The following is a 13,273-nucleotide window of genomic DNA, read 5'->3' as shown; positions in this document are numbered from 1 at the left end:
GCCAAGCAGGAGTCCAACATCATCATTAAGTTTGCCGACGACACAACAGTGGTAGGCCTGATCAACGACAACAATGAGACAGCCGATAGGGAGGAGGTCAGAGCCCTGGCAGTGTGATGCCAGGACAACAACCTCTCCCTCAACGTGATCAAGACAAAGGAGCTGTTCGTGGACTACAGGAAAAGGAGGGCCGAGCACGCCCCCATTCACATCGACAGGGCTGTAGTGGAGCAGGTCGAGAGCTTCAAGTTGCTTGGTGTCCACATCACCAACAAACTATCATGTTCCAAACACACCAAGGCAGTCGTGAAGAGTGCACGACAACGCCTATTCCCCCTCAAGAGTCTGACAAGATTTGGCATGGGTCCTCAGATCCTCAAAAAGTTATTCAGCTGCACCATCGAGAGTCTCCTAACTGGTTGCATCACCGCCTGGTATGGCAACTGCTCGGCATCCGACCGCAAGGCGGTACAGAGGGTAGTGCGTACGGCCCAGTACATCACTGGGGCCAAGCTTCCTGCCATCCAGGACCTCTATACTAGGCGGTGTCAGAGGAAGGCACTAAAAATTGCCAAAGACTCCAGCCACCCTAGTTATAGACTGTCCTCTCTGCTACCGCATGGCAAGCGGTGACGGAGCACTAAGTCTAGGTCCAAAAAGCTCCTAAACAGCTTCTAACCCCAAGCTATAAGACTGCTGAACAATTCATCAAATGTCTACCCGGACTATTTGCATTGACCTCCCTTTATTTATGCTGCTGCTACTCTCTGTTTATTATATATATATATATATATATATATATATATATATATATATATATATATAGTCACTTTAACCTTACCTACATGTACATATTACCTCAATTACAGTGAGGGAAACAAGTATTTGATCCCTTGCTGATTTTGTACGTTTGCCCACTGACAAAGAAATGATCAGTCTACAATTTTAATGGTATTTTTATTTGAACAGTGAGAGACAGAATAACAACAAAAAAATCCAGAAAAACGCATGTCAAAAATGTTATGAATTGATTTGCATTTTAATGAGGGAAGTAAGTATTTGACCCCCTCTCAATCAGAAAGATTTCTGGCTCCCATGTGTCTTTTATACAGGTAACGAGCTGAGATTATGAGCACACTCTTAAAGGGAGTGCTCCTAATCTCAGCTTGTTACCTGTATAAAAGACACCTGTCCACAGAAGCAATCAATCAATCAGTTTCCAAACTCTCCACCATGGCCAAGACCAAAGAGCTCTCCAAGGATGTCAGGGACAAGATTGTAGACCTACACAAGGCTGGAATGGGCTACAAGACCATCGCCAAGCAGCTTAGTGAGAAGGTGACAACAGTTGGTGCGATTATTCGCAAATGGAAGAAACACAAAAGAACTGTCAATCTCCCTCGGCCTGGGGCTCCATGCAAGATCTCACCTCGTGGAGTTGCAATGATCATGAGAACGGTGAGGAATCAGCCCAGAACTACATGGGAGGATCTTGTCAATGATCTTAAGGCAGTCACCAAGAAAACAATTGGTAACACACTACGCCGTGAAGGACTGAAATCCTGCAGCGCCCACAAGGTCCCCCTGCTCAAGAAAGCACATATACAGGGCCGTCTGAAGTTTGCCAATGAACATCTGAATGATTCAGAGGAGAACTGGGTGAAAGTGTTGTGGTCAGATGAGACCAAAATCAAGCTCTTTGTCATCAACTCAACTCGCCGTGTTTGGAGGAGGAGGAATGCTGCCTATGACCCCAAGAACACCATCCACACCGTCAAACATGGAGGTGGAAACATTATGCTTTGGGGGTGTTTTTCTGCTAAGGGGTCAGGACAACTTCACCGCATCAAAGGGACGATGGACGGGGCAATGTACCGTCAAATCTTGGGTGAGAACCTCCTTCCCTCAGCCAGGGCATTGAAAATGGGTCGTGGATGGGTATTCCAGCATGACAATGACCCAAAACACACGGCCAAGGCAACAAAGGAGTGGCTCAAGAAGAAGCACATTAAGGTCCTGGAGTGGCCTAGCCAGTCTCCAGACCTTAATCCCATAGAAAATCTGTGGAGGGAGCTGAAGGTTCGAGTTGCCAAACGTCAGCCTCAAAACCTTAATGACTTGGAGAAGATCTGCAAAGAGGAGTGGAACAAAATCCCTCCTGAGATGTGTGCAAACCTGGTGGCCAAATACAAGAAACGTCTGACCTCTGTGATTTTCAACAAGGGTTTTGTCACCAAGTACTAAGTAATGTTTTGCAGAGGGGTCAAATACTTATTTCCCTCATTAAAATGCAAATCAATTTATAACATTTTTGACATGCGTTTTTCTGGATTTTTTTGTTGTTATTCTGTCTCTCACTGTTCAAATAAACCTACCATTAAAATTATAGACTGATCATGTCTTTGTCAGTGGGCAAACGTACAAAATCAGCAAGGGATCAAATAGTTATTTCCCTCACTGTACCTTGACTAACCTGTACCCCCGCACATTGACTCGGTACCGGTACCCCCTGTATATAGCCCCGTTATTGTTATTTTATTGTGTTACTTTTTTAAAACTTTAGTTTATTTAGTAAATATTTTCTTAACTCTTATTTTTCTTAAAACTGCATTGTTGGTTAAAGGCTTGTAAGTAAGCATTTAACGGTAAGGTCTACACCTGTTGAATTCAGCGCATGTGACAAATAACATTTGATTTGATTTGAGACCAAGGTCTCTTTATATAGATGTATTTGATACACACATCAAATAGAAATACGAAATGCAATTACTGTGGTAGCCATGTTACTTGACACGCTGTGCTTGCCTGCAACCAACAACAAGGAAGGATGTTACTTGACTACCCTCACATCCTACGCATTTGTTTTCAATAACAATACTGTGCTATTCATCATTGTCGTTATTATTAGCATGTTTGTGACACTTATTGTCATTCAGGTTATTCAATTCATATTGAATGATTGATGCATCCAACCTTGTCTGATATTGAAATAGTTGTTTGATGATAGTGTTTTCAAGTCACAGTAGTCATCATACACAGCTGCATACAGTCCTGTATGTAAGACAACTGTAAATGTAACATACATGTAGATCCAACCAATGGCTTTACTAGGGCTGCGTCTGAAATGACATTCCATTCCCTATTTAGTGCACTACTTTGATAGGGCTCTGGTCAAATGTCTATAGGTGATCCGTGATAGTTTCTCAATGTGATGATCATGAGGGCTTTCCCCTTAGATACAAACACCTAAATGGTTGTTGACACAATATGCTGATTTGCTGACAGTGTCTCATCTTATTGTAAAATGTCACTTGACACCTCTTTAGTCGAAAGCTTTCCCCCTACAAGGATGGAAACAATCTCTAGAGGACTTGTTTTATGAGACAGAGACAAAAGCAGAGGCAGCAGTGTTTTAGCCATGTCTCGTCAAAGTTTAGGTCTTCAGTATCAATAGAAAGCTGGTAGGGAAAGGTATCATTGGGTGTGGTCTATGTCAGGTAACAACAGCAGTGAGTTTGTGGTTAGTTGTCTTCCTATGATGTAGTAAAGTAGTGACAGAGTACCTGAACCAGCCAGACAAGATCCAGAGACTGGCAGATAAAAGCAGGTGTGGCATCTTTAACCGTCAGCACTCTAATACCTGTGGCATAAAACCAAGGAGTGTGTGTGGGTGTGTGTGTTTCTGTGCGCGTGCATGTGTGTGTCTGTGTGTGAGTCATAGAAATCTGTCAGCGTTCCACGTTGTCCAAGTTTATTGCAGCCCAGAATGATTTATTCCTTCACCTCTTCCATCGCCAATCTGTATGTAATTGTATAAGTGAGAAGAGGAGGAGAGGAGGGGGGAGGGGAGGGTGGGAGGAGAGGAGAGGAGGAAGAGAGGAGAGGGGTGTGTGTGTCCCACCATAGTGACTGTAAAAACCCAACCCTCTCAGGAATGTATTTGAACTAAGCCTGGGGTTCTTATTGTATGGACTGTTATTATGCAGTAGTTCACTTCCTATTTGACCTCTGACCTAACCTTACTTCCCCTCCCCATTCATATCTGCTTACCTCATAGCCATTACCTCACAGCTCTCACATACCGTCACACTTTGTCAGTCATACTATCTCACACCGTCATACCATCACGTCTAATAATACACTACTTAGTATGAGCATGCCATGGTATGTACCTGGAAGTGGTCATGCGTGTGTGTTGGTGTTTGTTTGTGTGTATGTTCATGGTATGTGGTGAGTTTGTTTCCAGTATGGTATGTGTGTGCACGCATCAGTATGTTTGTTAGCCTTTACACCTAACACGACTAACAAAATAGCAGATTACAGTTTTTTACAATCACTTTGGCACTAATTTCAGAACCTTGATGTCATTTTTCAAAACTCTGGACACAAAACTCACAACCAGTGATCAAAATGCACATTTTTCAAAACTCTAACACTTTTTTAAATTGCTTGGATACAATACACATAAAACTAAGATCATTTGTTCATTTAACAAAAATCACCTGTTCAATATGACACAACTTAACATCAAAGTACTACTATTTCAAAAGGCAATTCACACATTACATTTCAGATGAGTGTCTATTCATTCCATTACAATTATCCAACTATCAATTGATATAACTGCTCAAAATGATTAGTAACTGTTGCATTACTCTTAATGCATAGTTGTATGGAAACAGACAAACAATATTCCATGTTTAGATCATTAAAGTTTCAAGATAACGAGATTCATTGTCACCAATTAGCGTGGAGCATGAACCAATTAGACTACATGATCTATGGATGTAATATTTCATCATCATTCTTTATCAGACACCGTTTCTATGGTCCCATGTACCACCTTTTCAGACTATTTACAGTATTGACAGTACTGCACTGTATGGATGCAGGCCCTTGTAATTGCTTGTCCAATTCTGCCAACTCGTTACTGATGATTGAGTTCACATTGTGGAACGCGTATATAAAGAATTGATTGGGATCCACTTGCAACAACATAGTGATACGTACTGTAACATGGAGCCGGCAGGTGATCCAGGTCACAATAGAGGTCAAGCAGTGGTGGGAGGAAGACGAGGAAGACGAGGAAGACGTGTTGGTCAAAGGAATGGCAGGGGACAAGCACCCCTTCTGAGAGGTGGTCGTGGGCCTCGTTTGAGAGGTGTGGGGGAACGTGGTAGAGGACAAGGCCACGGACCAAGACAGTGGCAGCAACAGCAAAGAGTGTCCAATGAAATCCGAGCAATAGTTGTAGACCATGTCATAAACCATGGCATGACAATGCCTGAGGCGGCTACAATGATACAACCAAACCTCAGAAGGTCAACCGTGGCCTCAATAATCAGAACTTTCCGCAATGAGAACCGGTAAGTCGTCAGCATGCACTAAACATTATGCTACTCTCAATTGTCAAATGACTGCATACCAATGTGTATCACAGAGTAGGTGATGTGACCAAGTGTCTTCTTACTGTAATGTTCCCTGTAGAATTGAGACTAGGCCAAATAGGGGAGGCAGAGGCAAAATTCTGACTGACCAACAAGAGCAGGCTGTGGTCGATTTGATTCGGGCCAGAAATGATATTCGCCTTACAGAAAGTACTTGGCCATGGCGAATCCAGGCCTGACACTGGTCTGCCGTGATGTCATTGCATGCGTCATCCATGGCCTGGAGAAGAGTGACTTGTTCATGAGGGCGCCTATCATAAATCTTCCATCTCTATGTGGGAGAAAATTCCTCAATCGGGTTAAGGAAAGGAGAGTATGGGGGTAAATACAGGGTGGTAAATTGTGCATGGGCATGAAACCATGCTTGCACCAATGAGCATGGTGGAACCTGACATTATCCCACACAATGACATAGGTCACGCCATCGGCTCTACAGGCCTGATCGAGCTCATCAAGGAAGGTTACAAGGGGACCATAGAAACGGTGTCTGATAAAGAAAGATGTTTGGCTAATGAAAACATCCATTGTGATGTAGATGAGAACCTGTGGCCAAATCCACAAGACAGAGTTGATGAAAATGTAGAAGTACAGTAATCACTCCTATGTTTTGCTTTTTACAGTACAAGCAAGCAAGTTGAGGAACACTTCATTTGATGTTTTACAGTACTGTATTGTTTTTCATCAATATATTTCAGATTTTGTTCAATGATTCCACTGTGTCTGCAGTATTCTCTCTACTACTGCAGTACTTTTACAGGGATGTATTTACATGTAGTACCACAATGAAACATGTATCACCTATCTGCTAAATGACTAAAATGTAAATGTAAATGTATTTTGTACTACAATATTTAATGATTGTACGAACAATGACACAGTGAAACTATAGGTTGCTTGTGTGTGGGTGATCTAAATTAACGTTTCATTGGTATTTCATAATACATTGTTTTTTGAACCAATGATTGTGCAAGTGCAAGATTTCTTTAAAGATATGAATGCACAATGCACATTGTTTTGAACATTGGACAGCCTGTGTTACAAGTGATGACCATTTTGAGTTTTGTGTCTAGAGTTTTGAAAAATGACGTCAAGGTTCTGAAATTAGTGCCAAAGTGATTGTAAAAGTCATAATTTGTCTGTGTGAACATTTGTTAGTTTGTAAGCATGTACGTATGCTGCTCTGCATGTACTCATTGTCTGTTTTGTCATTTGAATGTTTTTAATAAACTGCCCAGGGACTGCAGTTGAAAATTAGCCGCCTGGCTAAAAGAGGCACTTTTACAGAAATGACTATTAATGTGCACTGTCCATTAAAAAAATATATGTAACCTAGTAGAGTAAGTATTGTGTTGCGTTTGTGTGTGTGTGTGCGCGTGTGTGTGTTACTGACAATCAGTCCCATTGCTGTTATCGGCTCTGTTGTCTTTAACAGTGACATTTTGTTGTTAATGGCCATCTCCTGATAACTTCACCTTCTCTCCATTACAACAACCAGTCACTTTCACTCCCATCTGATTCTCAAGTGAGTGAATGAACACTCCCATTCCCTTTCAACATTAGGGTGGGACAATATAATCCATGACAGTGTGGAAAACCTATACAAAATACATTTTACAAATATCTAGTATTTCATAATATAGAAATGACTATGTTCATAATATTGCACTTTCTTTATCTGGCTTGTTAATGAAAATAGGACATCCATATCTTAAACTTCTATCATCTCCAGAAACATTTTACAATTTTTACTAAAGCTAGTATGTCATTTTTTTCATTCACCAAAACTGGTGTCTAACCCATTAGCCACTAGCCACAATCAAGATTTAACTCAAAAGATTGCCTGCCCTCCACTGTGAAGCTCAACTCAGCTAGATCAAACAAACAGAGCAAGAATAATGTGTAATTTGAGTTGGACAGGTGTGATTGGCAGCGTGTTATTGGCCTGGAATTAATCATAGAATAAGTAAAAAGAAAATGATTAAATGTCGTTTCGTTTGGATGTGGATTATATTTCGGCCTAAATTTTATATATTGGTAGCTAAAATAATTACGTTATTCTTATTTCCCTTTCTTTGCGAATAGCCTTGGCTATAGTCGCCAAACATATTTAATACACAAATAAGTGAAAGGACGACATTTTAACCAGCAAGATGGGTGTTTGGGAAAAGGTCGCAGTAACTGGACACAATCTATTGTCGGAGGTCAGGAGTAGGCTTAACAACATAATTGTTTCGATTGAATGTAGTCGCCAGTTCACCCCTCCCCCGGGAAGCCTATGATGTCACACGTACCTGCATGCTATTGTGAACGTCGCACCCCCCCTGCTGTTTTAAATAGCGAGAGGCAGGTGTGACATCGACACAAAGTCAAATCTCCTTCTCTAGCGCACCTTACAGTAACCGTGAAGACAACTTGTTCAAGGAGAACCACGACGCTTTTCGATTCAATAAACCTTCCAAGTCAAGAAATTACAGGTAAGGTTTCCATCTCTTTTATCTGATGATGTGGATATATACAAAATAGCGATTTATTAGTTTTTATGTTTTTTTCACGTTTCACTTCATGACGGCATTTTCAACACTGACATAATGGTAGTCTATTATTTGCAGCTGTTCGCTTGATGAATTGGTAGCCTACACTATCAGATCATACATTATAAGCGTTTTGGAATACGGACGTTTTTGTGGTTCTTGTCTCATGATTTAATTAAATTAAGGGATCTACTAATTAACAGTGGTGGAAAAAGTACTCAATTGATATATTTGACTAAAAGTAAAGATACCTTAATGGAAAATGACTCAAGTTAAAGTGAATGTCAACCAGTATTTGGTTTTAAATATACTTAAATATCAAAAGTAAATGTATTTACTAAAATATAGGTAGGTATCAAAAGTAAAACTAAAAATAACTTCAAATGCCTTATATTAAGCAAACCAGACGGTAAAATTGTATTGTTTTTTATTTATTTGTGGATAGCCAGGGCACACTCAGATATAATTTACAAACCAAGCATTTTTGTTTAGTGAGTCCCCCAGATCAGAGGCAGTAGGGATGACCAGGGATGTTCTCTTGATAAGTGCGTGAATTTGATAATTTTCCTGTCTTGCTAAGCATTCAAAATGTAACGAGTACTTTTGGGTGTCAGGGAAAATGTTTGGAGTAAAAATAACATTATTTTATTTCGGAATTTAGGCTAGTGAAGTAAAAGTGAAAGTTGTGAAATATATTAATAATAATATGCCATTTAGCAGACGCTTTTATCCAAAGAGACTTACAGTCATGCGTGCATACATTTTTATTTTATTTTTTGTGTATGGGTGGTCCCGGGGATCGAACCCACTACCTTGGCGTTACAAGCGCCGTGCTCTACCAGCTGAGCTACAGAGGACCACGTAAAGTACAGAGCCCCCCCAAAACGACTGAATTACTACTTTAAACTAGTTTTATTTAAGTACTTTACACCACTGCTAATTAATAATGTGAAAACAATTATGGTCTATTTTAATTCAACAATGTTACCCATTCACTATGCAATGTTTTGTTGTCTTATATACCCCTATGAGTTAATGACCAATCACCACACAAATGGTAGGCCTATGTTTATTCACTGGAATGTTCATGTTTTTATTCACGCTGGTATGATAGTTTCATATTGCCATTGATACAACTCAAAGCTATTGAAATAAGCTTGTACTATCATCATCAACATGTGCAAGCCCATAAATGCAAGCATAAGCATGATAGTGCAATGCATCTGACTGTTGATGATTACTTTTGTAAATATTTAATTGTATTCGTCCTTAACAAATGAATTATTATTAGTAGTAGCACTAGTAGTATATCCTAACCGTCTGGATCTCCGTTACTTTATCAGGAATGGACAATAGCAGCAGACTGATGTTGGCAGTCGTCATGGTAATAGCGTACATGGCGATGAGAGGCCAGACCCAGAACTCCACAGTGGCCCCGAACGCCACAAATACAGCTAATACTACAGCTAATGTTACTACTCTTACGACCGTGGCACCTATTGTCAACACCACCGTCACAGCTCTTACGGTGAGTTGCCTAGGCTACATGTCTCACTTGGTCTCACAGAGTCTCTGACTAGAAAAAGGAACCACACATTTCCTCTCACTCTCTTTTTTTCCTCTCAACTAATTATCACTACTTCCCTCTCTAAATGTATCTCTTTCTTTCCCCTCTCTCTCTCTTTCTCTCTCTCTTTCTCTATCTCTTTGTTTCCTCTCTCTCTCTCTCTCTCTCTCTCTCTCTCTCTCTCTCTCTCTCTCTCTCTCTCTCTCTCTCTCTCTCTCTGAAATCAAACTGTATTTAAAGTAAATTTGAAGGATTTCAACAATAAACCTCACACACTGCCATGGAAACAGAAAGCAGATTTAGCAAAGTGCCTGTTTGGGAGTTTTATTTGCACTCATATACTACACTATTTCAAAAGGAATGACAAACATGACAGCAACTAATGATGAACTCTTCATACACAGGGAAACATCTCAAGGGCGGAATGTGGAAAGACTCAGTTATGTGCTGCTGTGCCAGACAACTGTGATCCGTCCGTGGCTGGTTCCTGTTTCTTCGTCTCCACCCAGCAGTCCTCGAGTCAGACCTTCTCCTTCCAGCTACGAGGAGTGTCCAGCGGCTACATCGCTGTAGGCTTGTCCACAGACTCCATACAGGTATGGAAAACTGCCTTTAGAATTACTATACATTTTACAATACAAAGGAAAAGGGAGTTGGGGTTGGGATTTTGTCAATTTGGGGTATTGACATTGACATTTTATTCATGAATGGAAAGAAATTGCCAAAATGAATACTTATTATTTGTTTATTTGAATTCATCCTCTCTCTCCTCTACAGGGCGGTAATGACACCACCTATGTGTGTGCCAACAACAACGGCATCGTCCTGTTCTTCACCGCTCTCCTCAACAATGGAAATCTGACCATCACCAACACAGTGAGTTGGACCAATCAGAACACAGTGTTTAATTTGTGACTTTCTGGAAAGCCTTTCAGGGCGTGGTTTGATTCCAGGCAAATTCAGGAAGTTAACTGTATTCAATCAATGAGTTTGATGAGTTGGACAAGATATTGAGAGCACAAGTATCAGTATTCATGAACTTGAATTCCATATTTTCTGGGTGGTCATTGAAGTTGGATTTGACCCCAATTCTCACACTTATTCCCTGCATATACACTTGGGTGCCATTTGGGAAACTGCCTGGGAGAATAACATTGTACCTGACTAATTCTACAGTGTAGGCCTACTGACATTTGTCTAATGTTCATTTTGGTTAATACTGTTGTGTTGTGTTGTGTAGCTGCCTGTGAACTCTGTGAAAGGCTCAGTCAACAATCAGACCATCCAGTGCACCTTCTCTGCTACTGTCCCCAACGCTACGGCCACCAAGAGCTCCGACACCAGCTACTTCATCTCCCTCTCCAATGGGATTTTTGCTAACGGTGAGGCACTCTTCCAAACACGCACCTGGTGAAATTTCCCCTAGGTACATATCTAGGATCAGTTCCCCTCCCCCAATTATCACCTTAACCATTACTGGAGGAAATGCTAAACTGACCTCAGATCAGTATATAGGGGTCCATCTCTATCTCTCTCTCTCTCTCTCTCTCTCTCTCTCTCTCGCTCTCTAACTCTCTCTCTCTCCTTGTTCACCTCCCTCAGGAATACTGGGTAGTCCCACTGCTGTCCTGTTCAGTAGTAAAAGGGTGGACCTGGGCGACCCCAACACTAATGTGACCAACTCTTTGAACAACACCACCACTACTGCTGCTCCCTCCACTACTGCTAGACCCTCCACTACTGCTGCTCCCTCCAGCCACGCCTTTGTCCTGCAGCACACCCTGTCTCAAGGTAATAAGCCCATAAGAAGCACCACTAACACTTTATAATTATAACTGATAACATGATTAAGCATTAATAAACTATTTATTCAGAAATATTTAATTTTTCATTCATAAGCATTAAAAGCAATTTATTAATAAATCATTTATAATCATTTATGAAGCATTTATAAATGTGTATGACCATTTATAATGTTGTAATTCATGGAAGTTATTCTAAAGTGTTACCGTAGTAACTAATATCATATAATCCCATGTTAGCTAGAGTAGAAAATCAAAATGAAAGGTTAAATAATGTCTCTCCTCTCTCTCTTTCTTTCCACCTCTCTCTCTCTCTCTGTGTGTGTCTCTCTCTCGCTGTGTGTCTCTCTCTCTCTCTCTCCCTCTCTCTCTCTCTCTGTCTCTCTCTCTCTCCTCCATAGCTCTTCTGATCCTGCTAGGTGTACTAGGTATGATGATGCTGTAATGCAGGTCTGAAGGGGAAGCACCATGCACTCAGGAATCCTGCCTCCTTACCTTTACTCACCTTGGTCAGGCTGTGTCCCCAAATTACACCCTGTTCCCTACATAGTACTGTACTTTCACTATGTTGGGAATTGGGTCCCATTTTGGACAATTTGGTATCAGAACAAAGGACCATGTCAGATCTGAAGTAATATGCTTATAAGTACAACAATGTTTTTCCACATAGTTAATGAAACACCTTCTAGTTGGGGGTAGTAAGACATTAACCTACCGAATGGACTCAGTGATACAAGGACAAGTACTAACATATTGTGATGATTGACAATACCGTTTAAAGGAAACATTTAATTAATTTAACCTCATATTCATCATCTCCAGCACCACCCCAAACATCATATGTGAAAATGGCACGTTTCTATGGGGACATAAGTATATGGAGGATCATTTATTTCTTAAAGAGACATTTGAACTTCATATTCATTATCTCCAGCAACACTCCAAAATCAACACTTACCTTCTTCTACTTTGTTGAGCACAAAACATAGAAACCATCCATTTTAATATACAGTATGCTGACGTTGGAGTGTTGCTGGTGTTGATGAAGATGAACTGTCCCTTTAAGAAATAAGAAGTTTGTGTAAAAACAGATCCTCCATATTCGTATAACCCCCATGTCATCCCCTACATGTAATTAATTTATTTGTGACAAAGGATGTTTTTTTAAATTCTGCATTTGTTGATGTCCCTTTATGAAGGAAGACTTACGTTTGTCTGTGTTTCTTGGTGGATGTGTGTGAGTGAGTGTGACTGTGTGCAAATATTTGTATAGTGATGAGTGTCCGCAAACATACCCCCCACTGGGCAAAGACGTCAATTCCACGTCTATTCCACGTCGGTTCAATGTAATTTCATTAAAATGAAATGGAAACGTTGATTCAACCAGTGTTTGCCAAGTGGGCTACAGATGAAGTCGCAAGGGCTGCATTTAGACAGGCAGACGATTTCTGATATTTATTCCCTATAATTGGTATTTTTCAACAACAACATCAGATCTTTTCACATCAGATTTTTTTCATAGCTGATCAAAATACAAATTAGTGTGTGTGTGTGTGTGTGTGTGTGTGTGTGTGTGTGTGTGTGTGTGCGCACAACGATGAAGCCACTGGATGGTGAACTGTTCTTCCTGATTACCCTTTTAAATGATTATGGAAATATTTGCATTACACATTTTTTGAAATAAAAACTTATTTACAATGCATGTTTTCTTATCTTTCATGGGAATAATTCTATTTAATCTACTGACACTAAATAAGGACATAATTTAACATACTGTAATATACACGCAAAATCTGACATAGGCTCAACAAGGGCAGCAGGTATCCTAGTGGTTAAGAGCATTGGGCCAGTAACCAAAAGTTTGTTGATTTGAATCTCTGAGCTGACTAGGTGAACAATCTGCCGATGTGTCCTTAATTAAGCAAG

The 13,273-nt window shown here is 40.5% G+C and overlaps 1 protein-coding gene across 1 annotated transcript; it reads left to right on the top strand.

Moving 5' to 3' along the window:
• The first annotated feature begins 7,790 nt into the window (after positions 1 to 7,790).
• LOC123482835 (putative ferric-chelate reductase 1) lies at positions 7,791 to 11,887 on the top strand. The gene is made up of 7 exons (XM_045211758.1): positions 7,791 to 7,921; positions 9,322 to 9,506; positions 9,950 to 10,141; positions 10,323 to 10,421; positions 10,786 to 10,927; positions 11,148 to 11,336; positions 11,749 to 11,887. Exons 2-7 carry the CDS (start codon positions 9,324 to 9,326, stop codon positions 11,790 to 11,792), a joined length of 849 nt encoding a protein of 282 aa, XP_045067693.1. The 5' UTR covers positions 7,791 to 7,921; positions 9,322 to 9,323; the 3' UTR covers positions 11,793 to 11,887.
• The last annotated feature ends 1,386 nt before the right edge of the window (positions 11,888 to 13,273 follow it).

This window comes from Coregonus clupeaformis, chromosome 39 (assembly GCF_020615455.1).
Source record: "Coregonus clupeaformis isolate EN_2021a chromosome 39, ASM2061545v1, whole genome shotgun sequence".
NCBI classification, from domain to species: Eukaryota; Metazoa; Chordata; class Actinopteri; order Salmoniformes; family Salmonidae; genus Coregonus; species Coregonus clupeaformis.
This window is presented reverse-complemented; position numbering and strand designations above follow the sequence as displayed.

What these genes read in the sequence shown, in the direction of transcription:
- LOC123482835 (XM_045211758.1), top strand. Translation starts at nt 9,324, where the DNA reads ATGGACAATAGCAGCAGACTGATGTTGGCAGTCGTCATGGTAATAGCG. An exon ending in CCACCGTCACAGCTCTTACG is followed by an intron (nt 9,507 to 9,949) that starts GTGAGTTGCCTA and finishes CTTCATACACAG; the next exon opens with GGAAACATCTCAAGGGCGGA. An exon ending in GCAGCACACCCTGTCTCAAG is followed by an intron (nt 11,337 to 11,748) that starts GTAATAAGCCCA and finishes TCTCCTCCATAG; the next exon opens with CTCTTCTGATCCTGCTAGGT.